Source organism: Cygnus atratus, chromosome 12, assembly GCF_013377495.2.
Source record: "Cygnus atratus isolate AKBS03 ecotype Queensland, Australia chromosome 12, CAtr_DNAZoo_HiC_assembly, whole genome shotgun sequence".
NCBI lineage: Eukaryota > Metazoa > Chordata > Aves > Anseriformes > Anatidae > Cygnus > Cygnus atratus.
In genome coordinates this window covers 12,774,420-12,798,908 of record NC_066373.1, presented here as the reverse complement: position 1 = coordinate 12,798,908, position 24,489 = coordinate 12,774,420, and the positions used below count along the sequence as shown (strand labels likewise).

The window sequence follows — 24,489 nt, the reverse complement described above, 5'->3', positions numbered from 1 at the left end:
TAACTCAAAATCCATCCTCTCCTTGTAAAGATGGGCGAGGACAAATGCCCTGTGCCTTGCTTGACTCTGAGTTTTTTAATCCTAATAAACTGATGCAGGGCCGGGTCAAGTTTGGGCCTTCCTCCCGTCATGGCACAGATGAATCTTGTCTCTTCCGCACACCAGATGTTCCCTTTCAGGGATGTGCCAGCAGAGGGAGTCTCGCAGGGCTGGTGAAACCGTAATCTCCTGAATAGAGAGGGCAGTTCCCAGGTGTACATACCAAATGCACCAGGGGCTGTGGGACTCCCATGCAGCTAATCCAGTAGCCTACGCAGTTGATTTTTGTATGAGTTCCCAAAGGGCCCAGCTGCAGGCTGTGGTCCTGCTCTTGTAGCTGACACTTTCCTCCATCTCAATGGGACGCTTGGCCAAGAACACAGAACCATTAAGGTTGGAAAAGCCCTCCAAGATCATCTGGTCCAACCACCCCCCTACCACCAATGTCACCCACTGAACCATGTGCGCAAGCACCACGTTCAACCTCTCCTTGAGCACCCCCAGGGACGGTGACTCCACCACCTCCCTGGGCAACCCGTCCCAACGCCTGACTGCTCTTTCTGAGGAGAAATGTCTCCTACTTCCAGCCTGAGCCTCCCCTGGTGCAACTTGAGGCCGTTCCCTCTGGTCCTATCACTGGTTAACTGTGAGAAGAGGCCAAGCCCCAGCTCCCCACACGTTTTAGGTAGCTGTGGAATCACAGAATGGTTTGGGTTGGGAGGGACCTTGAAACCCATCTAACTCCATCCCCCCGTCATGGGCAGTGATGCCACCACCAGATCAGCTTGCCCAGGGCGTTGCCCAACCTGGTGTCCAACGCCTCCACGGATGGGGCATCCTCAGCTTCTCTGGGCAGCTTCTTCCAGTGCCTCACCACCTTTACAGCGAAGAATTTCCTCCTAATGTCTGGTCTAAACCTCCCTTTTTTTAGTTTAAGCCCGCTCCCCCCTCGTCCTGTCATTGAAGAGTCCTCCACCCTTGTTATAAGCCCCTTGAAGCCCTGCAATGCCGCGCCGAGGTCTCCCTGAGCCTCCCCTTCCCCCTGCCGACCACCCCCCGGCCCCCTCAGCCTTGCCCGGTGCCCCGGCACCCCCTCAGCCCCCCTCAGCGCCGCCTCGGAGCCGGGGCTGCCGGGGCGGCTCCGCGCGGCCGGCCTACAACCCCCGGCATGCCGCGCGGCGCCGAGCCGGGCCCGGGGCCGCGGTGAGCGGGCGGCCGGGGGCTGCGGGGCTGCGGGCAGGGCCGGGGGCGGCACCGGGAGCGGGACCGGGGGCAGGGCGAGCCGGGCCGGGAGGGGCCGGGCCCCGCGTCCCCGCGTCCGGGCGTTTCCCCGCCGGCCGCTGAGGCGCCCCGGGATGGGAGGCTGCCCGCTGCCGCGGGGGCTGCCCGGCTTTGCCCCGCGTGCCGGGGCTCGCTGAGGCCCCAGGCTCGGACTTTACCCCCAGGCACGCAGCGACTCGTGCAGCGCTTGCAGCCGTCGGGGCTGGCTCGGGAAGCCGTGACCGCGGGTCTGGTGCCTGCAGGACGGGCGGCCCGCGAGGAGGCCCAGCACCGCGACCGGGGCTCTGGCACCGTCCGGCAGCAGCGGCCTCACCGCGAATTCGGCGGACCAGAGGTGAGTTCTCCGCCCGCGCCCTCCACCGCACAGCACCCCTGCTGAAATGAGGGTGCCCAGGTGCTGGGACCCCAAGCTGGGGCGCAGGGAGCTCGTTTTCTCTCTGCCCCGCTCGGTTGTCAGCCCACGTTGTCCCTCGTTAACGCAGGCTGTAGGCCGGAGGGTTTTGGGGTGGCCCCAGGTCAGGCCGGCCGTGTGTTTGTCCCCCGGGGACTGGTGTGCCACCAGAGGACGTGGATCTCCTCCCCTGCCGCCTGTCCCGTGTCCCTGGCGGCTGCAGTCTTTTGAAGTCCATCGGGAGGGCTGATCCGGGGGCACCCACCCTCCTGCCTGCTCCTCCACACCACCGAGGTGTGACTCGGTTTCCCAATAATCCTTAGCGCATTCGTGTCCTTCCCTGTCCCCTTCTAGGAGCAGTGAAGCGCCCGGATCCTGCGCTGCTGTGGTCCCAGCCTGGCCGTTTGCTGTCCCCGTGCCTGATGGATCCAGCGCTGGCTGGGGACGCTCCTCACGGTGATCGGCTGAGCCCGGTGCGAGAACACTAGTGGGACGTGAGTGCCGCGCTGCAAGGGAGAGATCCTGCCAGAAGATGGCTCAGGCCACCGGGAGCATCAACAGTGACTACAGGGACTGGGAGTGGAGCGCCGATGCTGGGGAACGGGCCAGGCTCCTGCAGAGCCCCAGCGTGGAGACGGTACCGAAGAGCGGGGAGAGCCAAGGCAGCGGCCTGGGGGCCACGTCCGCGCTGGGCGCCGTGTTCATCGTGGTGAACGCCGCCCTCGGGGCTGGGCTGCTCAACTTCCCCGCCGCCTTCAACATGGCCGGCGGCGTGGCCGCGGGCATCGCGCTGCAGATGGTGAGAGACAGGAGGGGAGAGCCCCTTGTCCAGGCCTGGAGGGGCCGGGTGGGACACGGAGCGCCCTGTGAGGTGCAGGGTAGGACCTCTGAGGGACAGTGGAGATGTTGGGTGTTTGGGGCGGCTCTGCTGACCTCGGCGTGCCGCTGCCTCACTGTGTGCTCTCGTTTCCTCTTCCCACCCCAGTGCATGCTGATCTTCATCATCGGGGGCCTGGTCATCCTGGCGTACTGCTCGCAGGCCAGCAACGAGCGGACGTACCAAGAGGTCGTGTGGGCGGTGTGCGGGAAGGTGCCGGGCGTGCTGTGCGAGGTGGCCATCGCCGTCTACACCTTTGGCACCTGCATCGCTTTCCTCATCATTATCGGAGACCAGGAGGACAAGAGTAAGTGCCCCAAGGAGCAACGAGCTGCCTGCCTTCCTCTGGGAGGGGCAAGCGGCACAACCCATCTGTCCCCACAGTCATCGCTGCGCTGGTGACAGAGCCTGAGGAAGCGGGGAGCAGCCGCTGGTACACCGACCGCAAGTTCACCATCAGCATCACTGCCTTCCTCCTCATCCTGCCCCTCTCCATCCCCAAGGAGATCGGCTTCCAGAAGTACGCCAGGTGGGTGAGGGGAGCCCCGCAGGGCTGGGCTGACCGCCTGGGGCAGCTGGCGCCCACCTGAGCAGGGGCCCAGGGGACAGGGAGTGGAGACAGCGTGGCTCTAGCACTCATCTGCCCGCTAACCCCCGGGGTGTCAGACATCTCCTCCTTGCCTCGGTTTCCCCAGCCGCAGTAGAATTCTCCAGGGCCTGTGTCCCTCCGTTGTGCTCTCCAGAGGAGCCTTGGAAGAGCTTCCAGCTGCTTCGTTCCCTGTCTTCGGAGTTGGGCACCCTGCAGAAGGGAGAGCCCATAAGGGTCTCCAGGGCCTTGGGCTGGGCGGTCTGCAGGTTAGCGCCACTCCACCAAACATCTTGGTGTAACTCCCCTGCTGGAGCTGGACACAGAAACACCATAGCCGCTTCTTTAACGTTCATCTCTTTCCCAAAGCCCAGGGTCAGCACTCTCCTTTGGCTGGAGCACAGCTGCTGCTCCCAGCTGCACAGCACAGTCCCTCGTCGTGGTGGGGTTCCGTTGGTGCCTGTGTGGGGACAGCGGGTGACGCTGCCTGGTGTATTCCTGTGGGGAAGAGGAGAGCAGGGCTCATCCCGATGGGAAGGGTTGGGTGGTCTGGGCTGTGCAGGGGGAAGGATGGGGCTGGAGGTGCTGGGAGGAGACTCTCAGATGTTCTCAGAGCTGGGAGGCAGTACACTGATGGACTTACTGTCCCCTCTTGCAGCTCTCTGAGTGTGATTGGCACGTGGTACGTCACTGCCGTCATCATCATCAAGTACATCTGGCCCGACAAGGAGCTTGTGCCTGTGGAGATCCCCACCAGGTACGTGCAGGAGACATGGTGCTGGCGGTGACCCTGATAGCACTGCAGAGCCAGGCAGGGACTCGTGAGCGAGGGGTGCAAAGGTTGAGGACAGATCCTTGCTAGGTCCTGTCCCAGGTCCCAGAGAAACTGCACGTTGCTGCCAGAAGCTCCCAAGTGGCTGCATCTCTGCATGTTTCCTGGGAGCAGGTGGTGAAGGAGCAGAGAAAGGCCTGTTGGAGGCGTCCTGTCCTGGTCCTCGTCTCCTTCCACATCACTACAGCCTGAGCTGAACCCTTGTCAGACATCAGAGAATCCCCATCTGCCTCCAGTGCAAACGTCTTGCAGGCTGTTGGGGGGGGGGTGGACTCTGACAGCTGGGACCGAGGAGACCACAGGGGACAGAAGGACAGGGATGGAGAGAGGTCGAGCTGTCCGGCTAGCCCACCTGGGGACAAGGGGGGACACTAACAGGACACAGCCGACACGGGGTGTGACAGCCTGTGAAGGGTGGCTGCCAGCCCCGGGTCCCATGGGGGCTCAGCCTCCCACTGAGGACCCCAGAGATGTGGTCCCAGTCCCTGGGGGATCTCTGGAGGCATTGATCCATGGTGGCCCTGCCAGGGGATCCTGCTGTCCCAAACACCTGCGTTTCCAGAGCTCCTTCACAGGTTTCGAGGAGAGCCGAGTCACTTTTAGCTCCCGTACCCCCGTACTCACCCAGAAATAAGGGGTCTGTGTCTCTCTTAGTGTGATTTTTGGTTATTTCCTTTGCCTGCGTGGCTTGTCCCCTCATGGTGTGGGGCCACTTCTGGACCTGGTGTGGGCGGGGACAACAGCCCGGGGGATTTTAAGGCAGAGCAAAGTTTAGATCACTTTTTAGCATGCAGAGGCCTTGTCCCAAGTGGGAAGCTCCTTGAGTGGGAAGAATTGGCAGCCGAGGAGGGGGCAGACCAGCAGAGTCACCGTTCCCAAGTGCCCCCGGCTCTGACCAGTGCCTCGTTCTCTCCCCAGCCCCTCCACCTGGATGGCTGTGTTCAACGCCATGCCCACCATCTGCTTCGGGTTCCAGGTACGGCCACAAGCCAGGTGCTCCGCTTCCTGCCTGGCAGGGGGACTGGCCTGGTCCGGGGACACTTCCCTGCACATTCAGCCAAAACCTGCCCTGTGTCCCTGGTATGATGCAGCCTGGCAGGAGGAGAGCGGTTTTTTGTTGGGCAAAGAGCTGGTTTGTGAGCAGGGTGGGGGAGAGGTGGACCCATTTAATCCTGTTGCCCCCACTGCCTTCTCCAGCAACAAACCTGGGGGATCACATCACTGGTAGAGCTTTGCCACGGCTGCGTGTGGTGCACGGGGTCCTGCGCGGCTCGCGGTGCTCCAGCTCAGCCCATCGCGTGTCCCCGCGCTCTCTTCGTGTCTCCGGCAGTGCCACGTGAGCAGCGTGCCCGTCTTTAACAGCATGAAGCAGCCGGAGGTGAAGACCTGGGGAGCGGTGGTGACAGCGGCCATGGTGATCGCTCTCTTTGTCTATACAGGCACTGGTAAGTGAGGGGACCCCGGGTGGCTTCTGTGGCTATGGCGTGGTCCTGGGGGGGCTGCGAGCTCCTGGAGGACAGAGATCCTCTGGGCAGCAGAGGTACAGGGAGGGAATTATCTAACCACGGTGTCCCGTGCTGCATCCCTCCAAGGGCAGGAGGCTCTTTCCCTGTCCCCTGCTGACTGTGCCCTTCTCCGGCAGGCGTCTGCGGCTTCCTGACGTTTGGGGCCAGCGTGGACCAGGATGTGTTGCTTTCCTACCCTTCCGACGACATCCCCGTCGCCCTCGCCCGGGCCTTCATCATCCTGTGCGTGCTGACGTCCTACCCCATCCTGCACTTCTGCGGCCGGTGAGCGGAGGGCGGCGGCGGGGGCTGGTGTGGGCAGGAGGGGCACTGCTGGAAGCCTCCTTCCCTGCGTCCATGCCCGCAGGGCCGTTCTGGAGGGCCTCTGGCTCCGCTACACCGGGGTGACGGTAGAGGAGGACGTGGTTCGGGAACGGAGGAGGCGCCTGCTTCAGACCATCAGTTGGTTCCTGCTGACTCTTCTCTTGGCTCTCTTCATCCCTGACATTGGCAAAGTCATCTCCGTCATCGGGGGCTTGGCCGCCTGCTTCATCTTCGTCTTTCCAGGTACCGCGCTGTCGTCCTGGGGTGCCCCGTGGAGAGTGGAGGTCTCTTGGCCTCGTATCTCGGAGAGGGAGGGGACAGGAAGGGGACACAGGAGCAAGAAGAACCACTGGTTTCACTGGTCTCTCTGCTCCATAACTGGGAGAGAGGCAGGGGGCTAGGTGAGGACTGGGGGGAAAATTCATATCCCAGCCAGCAACATGCTGACCCTTTCAAAGGCAGACCCTTTCTAGAGCAGGTTGGGAGTTGGCCAGGGCTGACCTGGGGCACATCTCCTATGGGCTGGAAGAAGCCGAGGAGAAATAGGAGAGAACTTGTCCCTCCTGCCCTCAACAGAGCAGCCCTTACTTCAGAGGGAGCTCAGCTCCCTGGCCTGCAGGCCGTCTGTTCAGTCCTCATCTGGGTTTAATCTGCCTCCTCTCCGTTTCAGGGCTCTGCCTGATTCAAGCCAAACTCTCCGAGATCCAAGAAACCAGGGCAATCAGGTAATGTGCTTCCCTCTCCCTGCTTCCCCTGCAGATTTTGTAGTGAAGGTCCCATCTAAAACGCACTCTGTCCTTGTGCGTCCACAGCTGGTGGGCCCAGGTCAGCTATGGGGTGTTCATGGTCACCCTCGGAGCCTTCATCTTCGGACAGACCACTGCCAATGCCATCTTTGTGGATCTCACAGCCTGACGCCTTCTCCGGGCTGGGCTGGGCTGCTGCCACGGGGAAGCAGATTTCCTGCTCCAGGACCAAGGGGGAGTGGGGAGAAAAGATTTTGGTATATTGGGAGCATCCATGAAGAATGTTGAAATCTGGGGCTTTGCTGAAAGAGCCCTGCAGGGACTCGTATCTCGCTGTCTTAACGCACCAGGCAGTCAGGTTTGCCTCCTCAGTCCTGACTCTCTGGTGAAGCCGGAGCATCACTACAAGGAGACCTCAGACTCAGCGGAGAGGAGCGCCGTGACGGTGGAGATCAGCGCTCGCTCCGTGCTGACATCCAGGTCAAATCCTTTCTGCCCCTCCGGGGTAGACATCACTAAGGGATCATGTTTGGGGTTTGCACAGGAAAGCACACTCTGTGTCAGGGGAACTCCTCTCCAGCACTTTGACAGCTTAATGTCCTTGTTTTCACTACAGTGTTGGAGGGAGACAGCGTCTTGCATAAAGGGAATTAGTAATCATGCTGTAACTTGCCATCGGTGAGGGTGTGCCGTGGTCAGAATGTAAAACAAATGGTGCCTCTGCAAAAAGGGAGAGTTCTCCTTTGGCAGAAAGCAAAGGCCGCTCTGCCCCACTGAGCAGTGGTGGGCCCCAGCTGAGTTCAGTAATCTGGAAAGCAAACAGGTTTCACTGCGCATGAGTGTGGCAATTCCTCCACCACCTTATACCCAGTAGCTTAGACAGGGCGACAGCCCTGTAGTCCTCTTCTGTGTCAGTGTTTGGTTCGGTTTGAATTTTGCTTTCCTGTGGCTCATCTCGCCAGTCTTCTGTCCTAGCTCAGTGCTGGCAGGGGTTCCTCTTCCATTTTCCTCTGTCTGGATTGCACTTCCTGTTTGAAAGTGGGAACACCACACTGAGCCTGGTTTTAACGTGCTGTTGGAGGAGGATCAGGAGGACACCGGGTAGCGACAGGCCGGTGCAATGTTTACACTGCCAGCCCAGCCTCCTGGCAGGGGCTTGGTACTCACTAGAGAAGGTGCTGTGACTGCATCGACCTGCTGGAGACACTACGCTAGAGCCGAGCTCATCTCTGAATTTCAAATCCTGTTCTTCCGGGGTGGGTGTCCAAGGAATGGGCCAGGTGTAGGTTTTAAGGGATGCTTCAGGGATAAAGCAGTCGGCGTTAATCCATTTTACATTGTTCCCTCAGTTGTTTACACTATATCTGGCTGTCGTTGCTCTGGGCGGTTTCTGCTTAGCCTTTCTGGAAAGTTTCACTTCTGCTCCTTGATCATTTCTCTGGGTTTAGCAGTTCCTCCAGCTGCAGATTCGGCTGGGGGTAATTAAATCTCAGCAGTCAACTGCTCTTGTTCAGACTTTAAAGTCCCTTGATATTTGGTTTTTACATCCCTGGGGGAGAGAGGGATTGATGTGTAAATATCCTTGTACGTGTCTCGGAGCAGTGCTCCCAGGTGTGGGACCTGGCCCAGCCCGTTGTGGTGGGAAGGTGAATCGTGACACGTTGATGTAGCCGTTACTGCGTTCCTTTCCCTCTGTGACCAGCCGGCGGTGGGTGAGAGGACAGCACATGGGCACGTCCTCGTGGCAGCGTGTGACCTCTCCCTACCAGTGCCTGCGGTGTATAAATGTGCTCTGACAAGAGGTGGCTTCAGCCTGGCTGCGGCGTTCAGCAGCTCCCAGGCAGCGCAGTGGGGCTGGCCCCGCTCTGGCAGGCACGCTGCACTGCAGGGAAAGGCTCTTCGCCCCAATGCATGTTTCTTCCCAGATCCCGCTCTGTAATTTGAGTATTCCCCGCCACTCTTTGAGATAAGAGGGGGAAATCCAGATGGAGAATGAGAAAGAAACCCCAAATAAATTGTTTTGAGGGACTATGTGAAGTACTGTGTCCCTCAAGCTCCTCCGAGGTAGCTCCAACCACTGCGCCCTCAGCTTTGACAAGAACAGACTCCAGCAGACCCCCCATTTGTGTCACCTGTGTGCTTGCCTGGGAACAGAGAAGTGTTTTGCTGTGCGGAGCTCTCTAGAGCTTGAGGGAGGACAGAGGATGCGGTGTACGTGAGCAAACACTTTGCTTCTGCAGGATGAGAACAAGAGGTGAAAGGAGCTGTGGGGCCTGGGGTTAATGGGTGTCATCTAAATATAGGCCATCTGTGCTCCACACGGGAGTGCGAACATTGCAGGCACAGGCTGCCCTCAATGCTTCTCCTGGCTCCTGCCTAAGGGCAGGAGCTCGAAGAACTTTTTGGTGTTTAAAAAAAAATGTGGACGAGCATCCTTGATGGCTCTGTTGGGTTTGCATTAACAGCAGGAGGGCTCTGAGCAGGAAGGAGAGCCCAGGTGCGGGGCTGGGGTGCTCACTGGGGACTTCGGTCTCAAAAACCCGGCTCAGCATCGCCTTGGGCTGCAGCTGGGCTACAGGACATGTGTTGTGTCTCTGTGGGAGTGCAGGTAACCAGAGATGCTGCTCCATTTCCTCTCCCCGAGCCTGGTCGGGTGGAAGTGGCAGCAGCAGCACTCAGCCACAGGTGCCCCGTGTCTCTGTTTCCCACCTGCGCACACGGGGGACACCAGGCCCTGCCATCCCACGTCCCCGTGCCTGAGACCCGGGGTGCCTGCGGCCCTGGCATGGGGTAACACAGCGCCGTGGCCGTTTCTCTGTCTGCCTTACCCCTCCTGTGACTGTTTACAAACTCTGGCCTTTGTACGTCTTTTCTACCTGTGAACGCGGATGATCTCAATAAACGTGCAGTTGTGGTGCGTGTGGCTCCCTGTGGTCTCTGCACACCGCGGGGCTGCTCGCGCGGGGCTGTCCCCGGCACAGGACGTGACAGGGGGGCGGCGGGCGCCTCGAAGCCCTCACAGGGCCGGGCCCGCGCCCCTCAGCCCCGTCCCCACAGCCCGGGGACGGGCGCCCACCGCTCGTGTGGCCTGGCAGAGCCGCCTGAGGGGCAGCCCGGAGCCGTGAGGGCCCGGCGGGGCGCTGCCGTGTCCCGTGAGGTGACAAACGGCCGCACGCTGCCCCCGCCCGGCGCCGCCTCAGCGCGGGCGGACACAAAATGGCGGCCGGCGCTGAGGGGACCGTACCACTGCCCTGCGCGGGGGGCGCCGCGCGGGCCGTACCACTGCGGCGTGTGTGGGGGTCGGGCTGCACCACTGGGGGGGGGGGGCGCTGCTGCTCCCCCTCCCCCTGACTCCGCGCGCCCTTTGGCGCTCCCCGCCGCTTCCTCTTCCTGCCCCGCGCTGATTGGCTGTCCTGGGCGGCCCTCGCCTCGGCTGCCGGCGCTGGTTGGCCGCCGGCGCGCATGGTCCGCCCGAGGCGCCAGCCGGCCCCCATTGGCCGAAGCCGCGCGGCCAATCAGAGCTCGGCGCCCTCTCCGCGCGGACGGCCGGGGCGGGGCGGGGGGAGGACGGGGGAGCGTCCCCTCGAGGCCGCGCCGCGCTGATTGGACGAGCCGCGCGGCGAGCCGCGCTCCGATTGGAGGAGCGCCGGCCGGGCGGGCGGGCCCTCAGCGCGCCCCTCCCCTCCCCCCACCTCCCCCTCCCGCTGCCGTGCCGCGAGGGGACGGGGGAGGGGAAAGGCCGCGACGTGAGCGCGCGACCCCGGCCGCCATTTTGTAGCGGAGCGGCGGAGCCCAGCGCACAGAGGCCGCGGCCCCGCGCCCCGCTCCGGCCCCAGGCGGCCCCCAGGTGAGGCCCGGCGGCGTGGGGGGGGCTCCGGGATCACCGGGGGCCGAGGCCGAGGCGGGCCGGGCCCGGAGGGTGCGGGGCTGGGCGGCGGGGCCTCGGCCTGGCCCCGCGGTGCTGCCGCCCCGAGGCGCTGAGGGGCCGGGCCGGGGCCTCCCGGACCGGGCCGCGGGAGCTGGGGCGGGGAGCGCCGCCGGGAGCCCCGGTGCCGGGGGGAGGCTCCCCGGGGGCACGGCCGAGCCGCGGCTCTGCGGGTTTCCGCCTCGCCTCCCCGCCCGCCGCCGCGGCGCTGGTGGCGGCAGGTGGAGCTGTGAGGGAGCTGTGAGGGCTGGGGGCTGCAGGTGCCGGGCCCGCCGTGAGCCCGGCCCGGCGGCACCTCCGCAGGGTCCGCGCTGCTGGGACCCGCCCGGGAGGGCAGGTAACGTGCGGGCGGCTGCAGCACCGCGGCGGCAGCCCCGTGGGGAGGACCTCAGGGGAGAGCCTCGGCGCTGTGCTGCGGTTACAGGCGTGCCGTGCAGCCAGGTGGACGTGTGCGTGGGAAAAGTGGGGATACCAGCAGTGCAAAACATCAACAGTTGGACGATCCGACGGCCGCCGCCGTGTCGCAGGTAGCTCCGTTGAAGTCGTTGCTACTCGGGAGGAGCCCCGTGTTCTGTTGTACCGGCAGGTTAGCGAGCAGCCCTAACCACCAACAGACCGTCAACAACTTGTTTGGGCAGTCTTCGGCCTTTATTTACAACCGAACTGAGATAATATTCAAAAAAATCACAGAGCCAGATAGTTTATCTGTTGGTGTGAGATGAGCTTAGGGGGTGTCTGCTTGTGAATCCAACATCTGAGAAGGAAGCATGACATCTGCTCTTGGTGGAACTTGGCCTTTTTTTTTCCTAAAGTAGGTAACAAAACAGGCGTGACTCCTGACAAGTCATTCTTAGTGCACATAACTTAAGTGTTTCCTGTTTCTAAGGTAACTACATTGGCATTGACTTAAATTATAGGTGGGATAAGTCCCAGGTGAGGTGACTCTTACAAACAGGAAGCAAGCGTAGCTGGTAGTACATAGACTTGTTCTTTCTCAAGTCTTATTTTCTTAGTTTTTCTGTCCTTATGCTTTTAAGTATGCTGTTAACTACTGATCCTCTTGACCTGGTTTCTCAAAGCCAAACTCCTAGCAAGTTTGCCATCTCCATGTCTTATTTTAGACATTAGAAATATCTAATTCTCTGTTCTTCTAGCGTAGTGCTCCTAGATATCTAACACATTTTTAAGTCATGCTGAAGTAGTTGCTACTGGTGTTTTAAACAGTGAGTACATGGAAGGGGAGTTATGCAAGCATACCTTAGGAAACGTGGATAGTGACATTCTGTGACCCTGTGAACAGGCATCACGAAGTAGTGTAGGGAATTCTTACCACTGAGATTCGTGGCTGAGGACACGGCCGTTCTAGCCAGATTTGTCTTATGTTCTGTGGATGTTGTAGTTCTGCTTTGCCTCTTTGAAGCAGTATTGAACTGTTCTAAAAGTCTTCTCGGACGGTAAAGCAGCACAGAGCTTTTGAGAGTAGGTCCTTACCTCCAGTGGAAGCTTTATCCTGTAGTGTTTGACTGAAGGGGAAGTAGGAAGTCAGAGTTGCTTGGATGTTTGTAAACATTCCTCGCTGAGATGAGCCTGAAGTTGCCATGTCATGATGCTTGCCTGACGTCTTTGAGGTAGGTTCCAGACCTGAAGCTTAGCTGGCCTTAACCTAGTGGCACAAACATACGTGCTTAGCTCAAGCACTCTGTGGAAACTAAAATTAATGCGTCTGACCAGCATTAGTGGCTTCCAGTTGACTGGAATTGTGTGCAGTCTTCCAGTAAGTGGAATATTTGGGTGGTTCTGCTGTGTAAACACCTACCTTTGAGCCAGGCAAATTATTCCGTAGCTTATTTCACTCTTTGCTTGACTTACGCCGTAAGGTTTTTCCCTGTAGATTTTGAAATGACATCCAGTAGTCTAACTTAACTGCAGCGGGATTCAAAACCCTCCTTCCCCCTTGGAGCACTTCTCACGTGAGGCTTCTGAGAGGTGTGCTGCTCTCCTGTGTGTTCTTTTGGTGCATGGATTTGAAGAAGCGGGTAAGAGTCCGTGTTCTGGAGGACAAGTTTAGTGGTGGCACTTTTAGTGTGTTCTGTATGATGTTTTGTGACAGGAGTTCAGAACCTAGTCAGTGACTGTGTTGCTGCTCTGTCACTTGTGCTGTTTTATCCTCCACATGTAGTACACGTGGCCTAAAGTCTTTACAGCTCTTGAAACTAAGGGAGTGTAGTTACTTAGTTCTGCAAAAATAATATTAAAAAAAATCCAATGTTTGGCTTAAAGTAATTTTGAAGTTACGTTCTTCATAAGGTTGTTCCTGAATGCGTGGAGGACTTCAGGTTTGTTCCCCTCATCCTCAGCAGTGAGGCGTAGTTACAAGTGGAGATCTGCATCAGGTTTTTTGGCTGGAAGTGTTTTAGTCAAACCTGGCTACTGGTTACATAGTGGTCTTCTGTCTTTTGAGCTTTGGGATTCTTGCCTTGAATTGTAGCGTATTTATGATATAGTAACCTAGCAGAGCTCTGCCCTGTTGAAGAGGATCAGCTGAAGCTTCTCCCCTGCCAAACGTTGTGTGGATGGCCCATTGATTTCCTTAGAAAGTGTTCCGGCTTACAGCAAGTATTTTCCACCTCTTAAAAATCTGCTGTGTTGCACAATGTAAAATGGTAATGGTTTAACGTGTGAATAAGAGCTCCCGAGTCCTGTGTCTGATACCTTATTCCATTACTGTGTGGTAGGAGCTGTAATTGAAAGCTGCTGATTTTGTCAGGAAACTTAAATTTTTGGTCTAGTCTTTTTGGCCGAGGCTCAGATTTTCTGAACCTGTAAAGACGGCAAGTGTGCCCCGTGCACGGAGAGCTCCTTGAATTCCTGAGGCCAGGGTAGGGAGATTCATTCCCACTAAGAATATATGCATCTAAAAATAAAGTCTGCTTTGCATAGCATTCATAGCTTCCTTAATCAGTGCTGCAGAAATTGAAGTTTAGCCTCGCGTTGAGCAGCCAGGGAGCTACCTGTATGCACTTCTGCTTTCCTGGCAGCTCTCCCTTACTCGGAGTTGTGTGCGCTACGGTAAGGTAGGTTGCTCAAAACTTTGAGATGCTCTTGCTCTGGTGCTGAGAGAGCTGCAGGCTGGTTGAGTGTTGGGATACGGCCCACAGAAGCTGTGTATTTACGACATAAATAGGAAGCTACCTCCCTCAGCTACCGTGCTCTGTCCTTGAGCTGCAGGGTCTGCTCTGCCTCCCTGAGAGGGAAAACCCAGGTTTGACTCGGACGTGGGATCTCCCGTGGCACTGCCGGACTTTGCAATTAGCAGGAATGGTGGTCGTGCCTCCGCGGGATTGCAGCACGCAGGGTTGGTGGTCTCTGCTTTTCTTGGAGGAGAACGGTTTGCTGCCCAGCTCCAGGGCTTAAACGCTTGATTTGGGGTGGGGTAGGTGCGATGCTGCGCTGTTTGCTTCAGTCTGAGGAACAACACCCAGAGAAATGTTCGGTGTTTTTTTTCCTAGTGGCCAGAGAGGCAAGCTCTGAAACTTCAGTCACTGTTGTCAGAGTGACCGAGTTGGAGCTCTGGCGTGGGTCCTGTTCTTGAGCCTGTACCAGGCTGTTGCTGCAGTCGGGTGCCCTGAGAGGGACTGGGTTCCCCGTGCTAGCTGCTTGTGGTGCTTGGTGGGCTTTACAGGTGGAAGCACCGTGCTTTGGTGCTCTCTTTGTTTTTGAACAGATCCTTTCAGAAGCTTTAGGTTGGTCCAGTATGTTAAACCTTGCTTGTGAGATCTGCTTGGACAGCGTGTACCTGCAGTGTCCGGTGGCACTTTTTAAAGTTACTATTTAGTCCAGGGATGCTTTCTAAAACTAAGTTATTGTTTACAGAAAACAGTCAGGTACTGTCCTGGGAAACCTGGTAACTTGTGTGCCCACCCCCCTTCGTACAAAACCTTTAGAGTTAAAAACCTGTAGGTAGAAGTAGTGAGTGAGCCTGCCAGATGTACGCAAATAAGAACTGAAAGTTTTCTTGCTGCAGTTTTAAACGTGTTACGAAATTCTTTTATAACACTACTAGCTTGTCTTTGAAATCTTAAAGAAGGTGTTCAGTGTTAGTTTGAAAAATTTTGTCATAAGACCTAGGGGTTTTTTGCATAGGTGGGATCTTCTGTAGCCTCTAGGAATACGCGGGGGTTTCTGTGGCATAATAGAAATCGGCTAACTTTTTTCCTTAAAAAAAATTGGAAGACTCTTCATCCCCCGTGACAGAATTTGTTGTTCCTGATGGTTTTTGTCCTCTGTGGATGAAGAGGAGCACGCTTCCCCCCAAGGTGCCATGTGTAAACTCGCTAGTCCTTCCAAGAAGCACCTTGCTGCCACTGAAGCTACACCCTGTGCGCGTCCTTCCCAGTACGGTAGGAGAAAAATGGTTAAAAGTGCAGGCAGGTGTTAAGTAACAGTTCCGAGTGTGAGTGAATGCCTTGTGAGGAATGAGGAGGGCCGTGAGTGCTGCCTGTTCCCGGCACAGCCCTTTCCCCTCGCCTCGTGCAGGGCTCGCTGCCCTGCCCCGCCCCAGCAGCAGCACGGGTGTCGGGCTGACGCCTCACCTGCCTGATCCGGCAGGGCGGGGGCACTGAAGTCGTCTGCTGGGGGTTCGGCCGTGCAACCAGGGCACAAAGAAATAGTTTTTATTCGAAATGGGCATCTTCAGACTCCTGGCAAGAAGCCTGGTGACCTTTGGATCCTGATCGAGCAGAGCTTCACAACAGTGACTCTCCAGCGTGCTTCCAGCCCTGACAAATTGCAGAGCTGCTTCCCAGAGCAGCTTCCAGCTTCCTCTGAGCCTCCTCCGACTGTTGGCTGTGCAGGACTCGCTTTGGGATGCGATTTTATCGCGTTGGCAATCTGTAATTTAACAGACGAGATGTCAAGTGCCAAGTTCTGTGTTCTCAGAGAAATTTATTAAGCTGGCAAGCTCTGCTGTTCTTGCTCGCTGGAAAGCTGTTTCCGTGTAAGCCAAATGTTAGGGTTAGTTTATTGCAGCTCTTGGCGCGTGTTGCTCATTCACAATCCCTTGTTTTGGTGCGGGCGGCTGAGCGCGATGCTACTTTGAGAGCAGCGAGGGAAAATATCGCAGAAATGGTTGAAAAGCGTGCTTTTCCTATAAACTTGTGATTGTTGCCTTGACTGATTGTGACCCCCGATTGTTGCCGTGTGGTATCTCATTTATTGTGCATCTCATTTTCTGCGTTCTCGCAGTGCTGAAAGGGTGGGCATTCTTCTGACTCTCTGCTAGCTCCTTCAGGCTGGCGAAACGCAGAAACGAATAAATGTGGCCGGGGAGCGTGAAAACAGCAAAGCTGGTGTTGTGAAAACTTAATAATGCTGCTTCTTCCTTGTAGACATAGTTACATTGAACAGTTTACATAAGTTAAGCCATCAAAAATGTCTGTTCTCAACATCTTTGGTAAACCAGAATTTTCCTGTTCCGAAGGAGAGGAAAGCAGAAAAGGCCCTTAGGCATAACGCTGAGTTTTTTGTTTTGTTTCCACCGCGTGGTGTTCTGCCGGAAATAAAAACGTGCAGAGAAACCATGAGCTTTTTAATATTATGTAAATATTTTAAAGGTTTTTTAATCAAAAAAAAAAAAAGAAAAACATATTTTAACTGATAGTGATCCGTGACGAGGTAACAGCAGTGCCTGGAGCACAGCTGTAAAGTTGCTACAGAACTTGAAGGTAATGCAGTTTTTGTCTTTCAGGTGCCATGTTTCAGAACAGAGGAAGACAACTGAGAAAGAAGAGCTGAAGAAAGTAACACAACCAGATACAGGCTAATTGGGGGAAAAAAAATTAACCTGTCTCTGAGGTGACTAAAGGGGAATAATGGTGATTTTGCGCCGGGCTCGGCCGCCTGCTTCCGCCCCAACCAGCAATGAATCTTGACTCGCTCTCGCTGGCCTTGTCTCAAATCAGCTACCTGGTGGACAATTTAACCAAGAAAAACTACCGAGCCAGCCAGCAGGAAATACAGCATGTAAGTAACTAACGATGCTGCGGAAGAAATTTTGGGAAGAAACGATGGGAATGTCGGATGGAGTTTCTCTCTTCTCGTGCACGTTTCTGTACCGCGATACCAAGAACCGCAGCTCGCTTCTCTGAGGCGTTCCTGTTGGTTTCACTTGCCGAGTGGTGGAATACAGCAGCAGTCATCCTTCAGAGCTGAGACCAGGATAACTTAGTGGTTGCATGTTAGGATTAGCTCCTGCTCTTGGAGTATGGTGTACAAAGCTTCCCTGAACTCCTTCAGGTTGAAGTTTTCAACTTTGGAAGATCCCTAAGAACATAGTTGGGTGGCAGAGGGTTGGAACCACACACGTTTACTGTTCAGAGTTGTGGCACTGAAAAAATTGTTCATCTGAATACTTTTGCTTGCTTTGGATGGAAGATTTTTGCTCCTTACCTGCTTCAAAGGAGTGTGGCACGCTGGTGGAGCCAAGGGAACTGTGTCGGCCCTGGTTTTTCAGAAGGCAGGCAGGGTAGTTGTGTATTGCAACCAAGAAAGATCCAAAATCTGAGCGAGAATTGTGGTTCAGCTGACCCTTTTAAAAATAGCTCTGACTTGCAGGATGGGCTGAAAACCATTATTGGGGCAGAGTACTCAGGAGGAAGTGAATGCTACCGAGCCAGTTTTAGAAACTAGTTTAGTTCAGTTCCCAGCAGGCAGCTGGGCTGCTTAAACTTTTTTTTTCTTACGCCGGTGCAGTCCGATAGCGATTTGAATGAAATTAGGAGGCCAAAGGGTGTAAGCAGAGTCAGTTTCTGTAACAACGGACTTGTTTAAAAGCGTGCTTATTGCTTCCCCTGAGATGAGGGGGGCGATGCCTGCAGTACTCGGTGCTGCTACTTCAGATGATTTCACGGGCCATGGAAATGGAACCCACCTTCTGCAACTCCTGTACAGCCGGCATGTTTTTGCAAGTCCGGCACTTGCAAGGGTGTGAGATCCTGCTGTCCTGTAAGCGAACAGCAGCGAGGTGTGACTGAGCTATAACTTGCAGATTTGACGTGGAAACTTAGGGGAAGCACAATAAGCATCTGGGTCTGAGAGGCGGCGTGGTCCGTCTTCTTTTCAGCTGGAGTGCAGATCTCTGAAATGGGGACAGGTCGTTCCTTGTTTTCCACCCCAGGCCTCTTGCTGTGTTGAGAGACTGCGAGCTAGTCAGCGGGAAGGCTGTATTGAGTATAGCTGATTATAACACAGATCTAGGATTTCAAAACTAAATTCCTAAAACCTCCTTGATCCCTGGTGTTTTTTTAACTTGCTAGTATCGCTTTACTTTTGTGGTTCCTTGTGCAATTTTGCCTTAGATAGTTGGAGGTTATGTGTACATGCTTTAACTGTCTTTGTCTCACAGTACGCTGCCTGGTGTAAATTTTTGGCATAACTCAATTTTACAAAGTTCGTGTCTAAGCGTACAGACTGGAAAGGCATGCTTGGAGCTGTTCCTTTCACAACTGATTAGTGAAAAAGGCCTCTGAGCTCGAGCTCCTGGCTTTATTCCAGCTTGCACTTGTGACCAAAATGACAAGTTTGAATCCATCGCTAGTGAGTGTAACTGTGGCAAAGCTCGAGCAACTGATTTTTGCTTTAATGTGCTTTCAGTCATCACTTAACATACGTGATGCTTTAAGACTGCTTTAAAAAAATGAACGTATATTTAAGAAAAGGATCTCCTATATATTTGTCAGAAGGATGAATTCTAAAGAACAGCTTCCTCTGAAATGGGTTTTGTGGTTTTGTTTTTCCTGAATCAGTGGTAAGGAGAGCCTGACTGGAGAGCAGGGAAGGGCTTTGCGGACGTTCATCTAGGAAAGCAAAGCCGTCTGCGTTCAGTTGAGCAGAGCTGAAAAGCAGAGTTATTTCTGGGCTAAGCCTGTGTTTACCTAAACAAAATCCAACTTGTCTCTGTATGTTAAATCCAAATATGGGTGGTTCAAGCTTTATCTTGAATCGCAGAGCAGCTGGGGTGGGCAGGGACCTCCTGGTGGCACCCGGTGGCACCCTGCTCCAGCAGGGCCACCTGGAAGGCGTCGGGTGCCTCAGCCTCTTCCATGCAGCCAGATTCCCTGCCCCGAACAGCACCGTGATGTTGGAGTAGCAGCTATGGGCCGCCAGACTGTGCTCCTCTGAGTCTTTTGGAGGGCGTAGTAGCGTTAGCACTCAAGCTTCATCCTCTGTAATTGTTAGGGAAAGAGTGCTGGCAGTCGTGCTGCCTATAGATTGAAACTGGCAACTGTGAAACCGAGCTCAGAAGCAGGCGGGTTTCTTGTAAGAGCTGGGTACTGGCGTGCTCAAGGCCTCTTAAAAGCAGAGGGCAAACTCCAGGGCTGCTTTTGTCAGAAGGCCGATACCTAGAATATCGTGATGTAGTTGGAAATAAGCTACAGAACTAACTAGGAAGTAAATGTGTACTCGACTCAGATTCGTGACATGGTGCAGACAATGCTTTACCCTTTTCCTGAAAAAGTGCCAGGCTTCTGCTTTATTAGAGTAACGTGCTGCTGTTGTTGAACTGCTGTCCTGAAACAGGAGTTCTGCTGTAACCTTCGGTGTTTAGCAGCAAACAAGCTGCGGCAGCTGTTCTTCCTAGGGCAGGCAGTCTTCAGAGATGACTTTATGAAACAGGTACACTGTCTTGGAAACGTGTAGGCAGGCTGCCAAACTAAGGGTTCTTTCAGCTCTTCCTACAGGAAAACTAACAGTTCTTATTCTGTTTCCTGGAAGAACCTTTGCATAAGTGTAGTGAGATGAAAAATGCTACGCTGCACTTCCAGCCTTCGCTTTCCCCCACCGTGTGTTAAGTTTTCAAACGCATAACCTTCAGAAGCTGCTCCTAAACGAGGCAGCAATCTAATTCTGATGCAGAGATGTTGTGCTGATAGCTTCAGTGTGTGCAGTTCTCCTCGGCGTCCATCTGCTTTCGTGAATTCATCTTGGTTATAGCACCAAGTAGCTCATAGCAGATTGATCCAGTTTCGTGCCGGTCTGGTTACCATCTCTCAATCTACATATTTAATTGGAGGTGTTTAAGCAAATTGCTTGTTTTCTGAAGCCTGAGCTCGCTCAGAACTTGCTGTCGGTTCTGTTGTGCTGCCTTTTGCATGAATCCGAGCATCTTCCCACTTAATCCTGGGGGGTGGCTGCCACTGAGGACGGCGCTGTCAGCTGATTGAAGCGGGCTGTATGCTCCGGGCCGATGTATCACGAGCGTGTATGTTGTAGCCCCTGGTCATGATGCAGAGCTATCTCCAACTCGGATGTTCCTTCCCAGCCGAACAAAACTTGGCAGCCCCTGGAGTGAGCAGCCTGTGAGGGAAGGGGAAGTACGGGGTCAGATAACGATAGAGGAATTGAGCGGAGCCGTCGGAGAAGCTGAAGCGGATGCAGCCTGGAGCAACGCTGTCTGGCCCTTTGCACAAAGAAGCCACCAGCGGACGAGGATGTTTGTGGCAGGGTGCAGCCCTGAACTTGGTGGAGGAAGTCACAGCGCAGGGCAGAGCTGCTGGGGCGTGCTTCCACATGTTGTGGAAACAATGGTCAAATTTTGCTGGTAGATGGAGGTTGGGTTTGACGTTAGCTGCTGTTACTTGGACAAATAAAGCAAGTTACTGGTGGTGAAGTGTCTTGAACCTTCTGCCGCTCTAGGTTCTACTGAAAACGAGTGATGCTGTGCAGTTAGGTGACGCTTAAAGAAATGGATGCAGGCTGAAACAGCCTGAAGGTGCTTCAGGCAGCAAGCTGATGGGCTGATCTGTACCCAGGAGTTAAACTAAAGGCAAATCGTAGGGCACACTAACAGAAATAGAGTAGAGTTACTAGGATTTAATAATGAGTAATAGATGTTGAAACTAACAAATGTGAATCACCTATTTAGACCGAGCTATGGAATTTGGCTGAATGAGCTCTAAGGACAGGGGAAATGTCATGTGCTGAGTGCTTGCGGCCCAGAAATTTTATTTTAAAGTTTGTTAATGAACAAATGGGAAATTAATTTTTTTTATATGGCAGGAAACACTGTATAGTATTCCTTTTTTGTCTAAAAAGGGTCTGGAATAGTAGTGGCAGTCAGTCATGACCAGGAGACAAGGTAGAAGCTGTCTGCAAGCTGAAGGAAGGTTCCCTACAGCGTCCTGTCTGGGAGAAATTCCCAATACGTAGGTGTAGCACACAGATGCGAGCTGTCTCAGGGCTCTACCCTTGTACACTGAGGCACAGAAGAGGTAGGAAAAATATGGGGGAAAGCAGGACCATGGCACCATGTGGATTCTGGGCTGCTTTAGTGGCAGAGAAGCATAAAATCATCCTCTAGTGACTTGAAAACCCCCTCTCTTAATGTTTCTGTAAGAACCCAACCTGTGAAATGCATGGCTTCTCTCAGTGACGTGTGTCTAGATTCTTTTCCTATCTTTTTATGCTTTTCATTTGCAAATAGGTTTAATGATTTGTTTTCTAGGTTACTAATTAAAAGGGAAACGTTCTCAATTCTGTTGAAACTCCACCTGTATTAAGCACTCAAAGTACTGCTCTATCCACAGTGCTAGTCCCAGATCATGCTCTCTAATGACTGTTTGTTACCGAGTTGTTTTTTGGATGCTTTTTTTCCAGATTGTGAACAGGCACGGTCCCGAGGCAGACAGGCATTTACTACGCTGTCTATTCTCGCACGTGGATTTCAGTGGCGATGGTAAAAGCAGTGGCAAAGATTTCCATCAGGTAAAGTTTGCGCTGGGGCAGCTGCTTGTTAATGTTGCTTGTTATCAAATCCTGTTGCAGGTATTTCTGTTTTAAGCACAAAGGGAGGTTGGAGATAGTAGCTTTGAGCAAAACACTGCTATGACGTTTGGCTTTTCAACTGGAAGCAGCTCTTGCCAGTCCTCTAGTCTGAGGGCAGTAAATTCTTGCTATTTGACTCTTTTAAAATACCTTGATCTGGAAAAGCAGCTCAAGTACGATTGGTCTTTTCACCACATACAGTGCTCTACTTTGAAAGCCTGTATTTGTCTCCTGAAAACTTTGTCCCAGTCCACTAACTGGTTCGTCTGGTGTCGGTTAGTGTTTTTTGTCCTTAAGCAATGTTGGCACAGACTTTTTAGCTCACAAATAAGAACCAAATATTCTTAGATCCTCTACTGCGTGTGTGTAAGGTTGCTTACAGAAAATGAAATGTTGCATATTTGCAAATCAGTTTTCTTTGCCATTTTATGCAAATGTTTGGTCACTTTCTTAATCTTAGAGGGAAAACCAAACAAAACCTTAAGTAAACTTGACTGAAAGGAAGCTAGTTAAATGAGTGCTGATGAGAATTTAGGCACTTGCAAGACTTAGAGGTTTCCTATATTTAGTACTACTGCATTTAGTGAAAAGAAGCAGCTTTATTGTCTTGTTCTGTGTTGAAACAATATGAATGTTTTGTTCTTTCCAGACTCAATTTCTGATCCAGGAGTGTGCGTCGCTGATTACGAAACCGAACTTTATCTCGACGCTGTCCTACGCCATTGACAATCCCTTGCACTATCAGAAGGTCTGTATGCTTGTTGAAAAGGATCCTCCTGTTTTTCCCTTGTGTTTTTCCTATTGTTTTTTTTTTTTTATGGCTAAGATCAGTTGTGTTAAAGTCGTCAAAAATTGAGCTTGCATGGAAGTTCTGTTTTGTTAAACTGAGCTAGTTACTCAGTCACTCAGAATAACTAAAAACTAATTTTAAAAGCTTAATCTAATGTTAGTACCTGATGGCTTGTTTCTGGCAGACAGTACCAAAATAAATGATCAGTGCTCCTGTGTTTCTTTCAGTATGAAAGCCATGATGGGGGTTTAATGCTGAAATAGATTAATAGAGGGATATGTGGAATAAACTTTTAGTCTAGAGGTATCCAAAAATAGTTCTAGAGATGCTTAGTTTACCAATATAGGCTTTGTGTTAACCTACAGTAGAGCAGTTACTAAAATTAAAGACCTTTAAATGGGCTGTAGTTTTCCTGCCGCATGACAAATGAGACTAATCATGTAATCAGCTCTCTTTAACTCTTCTTACCTGTTTCAGAGTCTAAAGCCTTCACCCCATTTATTTGCCCAATTGAGTAAAGTCATCAAATTAAGTAAAGTTCAAGAGGTAGGTGCACATCTTATTTCCAAAATATTTCAGTGTTCTATGACTGAGCTTGTTGGAAAGGATGAAGTCCCCTTACTGTGGTGTTTGTTTTTATTGTTTGCAGGTGATATTTGGTCTCGCTTTACTGAACTCTTTCAGCTCAGATCTACGAGGTTTTGGTAAGTAAAGCTTCCAAACTATTGTAGCAAGAACATCTTTTTTCTTTGTAAGCAGTGGACTTTAGAGGCGGATAGATGTTTGCGTGCATCACCTTGCAATCAGGGGAGCTACTGAAGTCTAAGAGCGTTTTGAGAGAGGCAATAGGTAGCTTGGTCATCTTGTCTTATATGAAGGTGGGGGTTCCTTCCATGAATGACGTGCTAGATGATGAATTAAGTTGAGATACTGTGATATCTTAACCTTTTAGTTGTCCACTAATACTGAGCTCAGGGGTATGGATTGTGAGGTTTCTATTGAAATCAGAACTCTTGCAGCTTGTGGTAAACAAACGCTGGGTAAGAGAATGGTACTTAAACTAAAATGAGTCTTCATCTTGAAAAGAAATTTCAGGTTTTGACTTGTCTCTTTTGTGTTCAAAAGCTGCCCAGTTCATCAAACAGAAACTCCCGGATCTTTTGCGCTCTTACATTGACGCGGACGTCAGTGGAAATCAAGAAGGTGGCTTCCAAGATATTGCAATAGAGGTCCTGCACCTTCTCCTCTCCCATCTCCTTTTTGGGCAGAAGGGAGCATTTGGGGTGGGACAGGAACAAATTGACGCTTTCCTCAAAACATTACGTAGAGGTAAGTGTGGTGTTTTTCTGGATGCCTGACTAAATGCAGATTTTGAGATAGGCTTTTATAACTTGCAGTCAGTGTAGACTGCTGAAATGGGGGGTGAGGTAGAACTCACTAAATCTTCACAACAAAACTGACAGAAAAGTACTGCTATTTTAACATCTGTTTTAGCCTATTTCTCTTTTAGTGAGCAGTAGCATGAGAAACCTCAAGGCTTTTTTTTTTTTTTTTGAAAAGTGTTTTGATAAATAAGCAAAATAGGGAATATGCTAGTGTGTTTGCTTGTGTGGGATGGGACAGCTTTAACTGAAGCAACACATGCAGTGTAGTTGAAAAACTTGAGCTCCTTACGTGGTAAGGAACATGCATTAAAATCCACATATTTGAAAGGGTAAGTGCTGGGTTGTTTATATTAGGTGCAGATCTATGAGGAAAAATTAGCGGAGCAAAGGAAGTGGTTTGGAATAAAAATAGTTAATTTCCTGGAATCTACCATGGTCCTTGTGTGATAGCAGGGGGCTCTGTCAGTGGGCTATGAACTGGTAGTCTCTTCCTTTCCAAAATAAGTGTTTGCTGTAAACCCTTCAGAAGGAGGACGTGAACTCAGAAGCCAGCTGCATTTAACACAACACACTGCTTGGTTCTGCCCAGGCGTCGAGGACGTCACCCTTCGTGCAAAAGCAGAATGTTTCTTCTGTATGCTTAGGTGTAACTTCTTAGGTCATGCTTGCTTTAATGCTGATTAGTGTTTAGCTTCTATTATTCCTCTCGCTTTGCTTTGGGAAATTGGGAATTCTTCTCTGAATGACCCCAAAGGGTATGGAGGCGTTACGCATCATCTTAAAGATAGTGCTGCATAAGGAAGGCCTGCCCATAAGTTGTCTTTACTCTGCTGCATTCCACTGCGAGTAAAACTCCTACCCACACCTCTGATTTTCTCAGGACTGTGTCTCCCTTAAACTTGTCTTCCCTGAAAGGAAGAAAGGAGTAAGCTATCCTTCCATCCCCAAGTTTCACACTTAGATTGCTGGACTTCTTAGGCTGAGTAC

The 24,489-nt window shown here is 52.9% G+C and overlaps 2 protein-coding genes across 9 annotated transcripts in view; both read left to right on the top strand.

Annotated features, from left to right (window-relative positions):
- The first annotated feature begins 1,318 nt into the window (after positions 1-1,318).
- On the top strand, positions 1,319-9,498 carry SLC38A7 (solute carrier family 38 member 7). The gene is made up of 11 exons (XM_035543770.1): positions 1,319-1,654; positions 2,066-2,510; positions 2,697-2,895; positions 2,973-3,117; positions 3,833-3,931; positions 4,925-4,982; positions 5,337-5,451; positions 5,649-5,796; positions 5,879-6,078; positions 6,506-6,560; positions 6,648-9,498. Exons 2-11 carry the CDS (start codon positions 2,244-2,246, stop codon positions 6,748-6,750), a joined length of 1,389 nt encoding a protein of 462 aa, XP_035399663.1. The 5' UTR covers positions 1,319-1,654; positions 2,066-2,243; the 3' UTR covers positions 6,751-9,498.
- Positions 9,499-10,290: 792 nt separating this feature from the next.
- The window catches only part of CNOT1 (CCR4-NOT transcription complex subunit 1), a 60,002-nt gene continuing 45,803 nt past the window's right edge, over positions 10,291-24,489 (top strand). For 3 of the 8 annotated variants that reach the window (XM_035543779.2, XM_035543775.2, XM_035543773.2), the window contains exons 1-7: positions 10,306-10,428; positions 16,253-16,527; positions 21,160-21,267; positions 21,977-22,075; positions 22,595-22,663; positions 22,767-22,821; positions 23,243-23,446. In XM_035543779.2, coding sequence (XP_035399672.1) covers positions 16,426-16,527; positions 21,160-21,267; positions 21,977-22,075; positions 22,595-22,663; positions 22,767-22,821; positions 23,243-23,446 — 637 coding nt within the window. In that variant the 5' untranslated portion in view covers positions 10,306-10,428; positions 16,253-16,425. Of the gene's footprint in view, positions 10,429-16,252; positions 16,528-21,159; positions 21,268-21,976; positions 22,076-22,594; positions 22,664-22,766; positions 22,822-23,242; positions 23,447-24,489 lie in introns of all 8 variants that reach the window. The other 5 variants (XM_035543777.2, XM_035543776.2, XM_035543774.2 and 2 more) reach the window with 3 other exon arrangements.